The sequence below is a fragment of the Myotis davidii genome, unplaced genomic scaffold (genome assembly GCF_000327345.1).
Source record: "Myotis davidii unplaced genomic scaffold, ASM32734v1 scaffold243, whole genome shotgun sequence".
In the NCBI taxonomy this organism is placed as follows: Eukaryota; Metazoa; Chordata; class Mammalia; order Chiroptera; family Vespertilionidae; genus Myotis; species Myotis davidii.
Window position 1 is genome coordinate 1131950 of NW_006295183.1, and position 794 is coordinate 1132743.

The window sequence follows — 794 nt, forward strand, 5'->3', positions numbered from 1 at the left end:
GCGGAGCGGGGTGGGGGTGATTCTCAGTGAGGGGTGGGAAGGGCTGGGATCCCTAACCAGGTGCTCCTGGGGGAACTCTGTCCAAACAGAAAGCAAAAACGGGGGGCGCTGTGGACCGGTTGACTGACACCAGCAAGTACACGGGCTCCCACAAGGAACGCTTCGACGAGAGCGGCAAGGGCAAGGGCATTGCCGGGCGGCAGGACATCCTGGATGACAGTGGCTATGTGAGTGCCTACAAGAATGCTGGCACCTATGATACTAAGGTGAAGAAGTGAGGCCTGGGAAGGCCCCCCCGCATGGCTGCCCTGGCCGGAGGCTCAGGCCTGGGCCCATGGGGCACGTGGAGCAAGAGAGCCCGGTCCCCTCCCTGCTGGACCTGCCATCCAGAGCTTCCTGCCCAGCCCCACAGGCCAGCCCACCAGGCCACTGACCCAGACTGCTCTGTGTCCCCTTCCTCTTTCCTCCATGACTTCTGTCCCTCTGGGGGGAGAGAGTCTGTGCCTATAGGCTCACCGCCCCAACCTAGCCCCGGGCATGGCTAACCCCTGACTGCTTGCCTCATATTTAAGCTGCTGCTCTGGCCAAGTGCCTAATTCTTACCCAGACCTCAATAAAGACACCTTTTGTATCAATATGGCCTGGTCAGGTATATGACAATGGGGATAAGACATTAACATCCAACGACCCCTTGTATTCACTCCCCTGCCTCTCGCATTGCTGATCCTTCCACTGGTGGCCCTGCCCCCCAAAAGACAAACACATCCCTTCCATCAGCACAGAGCGATGCTCTG

The 794-nt window shown here is 59.1% G+C and overlaps 1 protein-coding gene across 2 annotated transcripts in view; it reads left to right on the top strand.

The window, feature by feature from the left end:
• Positions 1 to 637, top strand: part of TPPP3 (tubulin polymerization-promoting protein family member 3) — a 3762-nt gene extending 3125 nt beyond the window's left edge. For both annotated transcript variants that reach the window (XM_006769787.2, XM_006769786.2), the window contains exon 4: positions 90 to 637. In XM_006769787.2, the coding sequence (XP_006769850.1) occupies positions 90 to 278 (189 nt within the window). In that variant the 3' untranslated portion in view covers positions 279 to 637. The remainder of the gene's footprint in view (positions 1 to 89) is intronic.
• Positions 638 to 794: the final 157 nt, after the last annotated feature.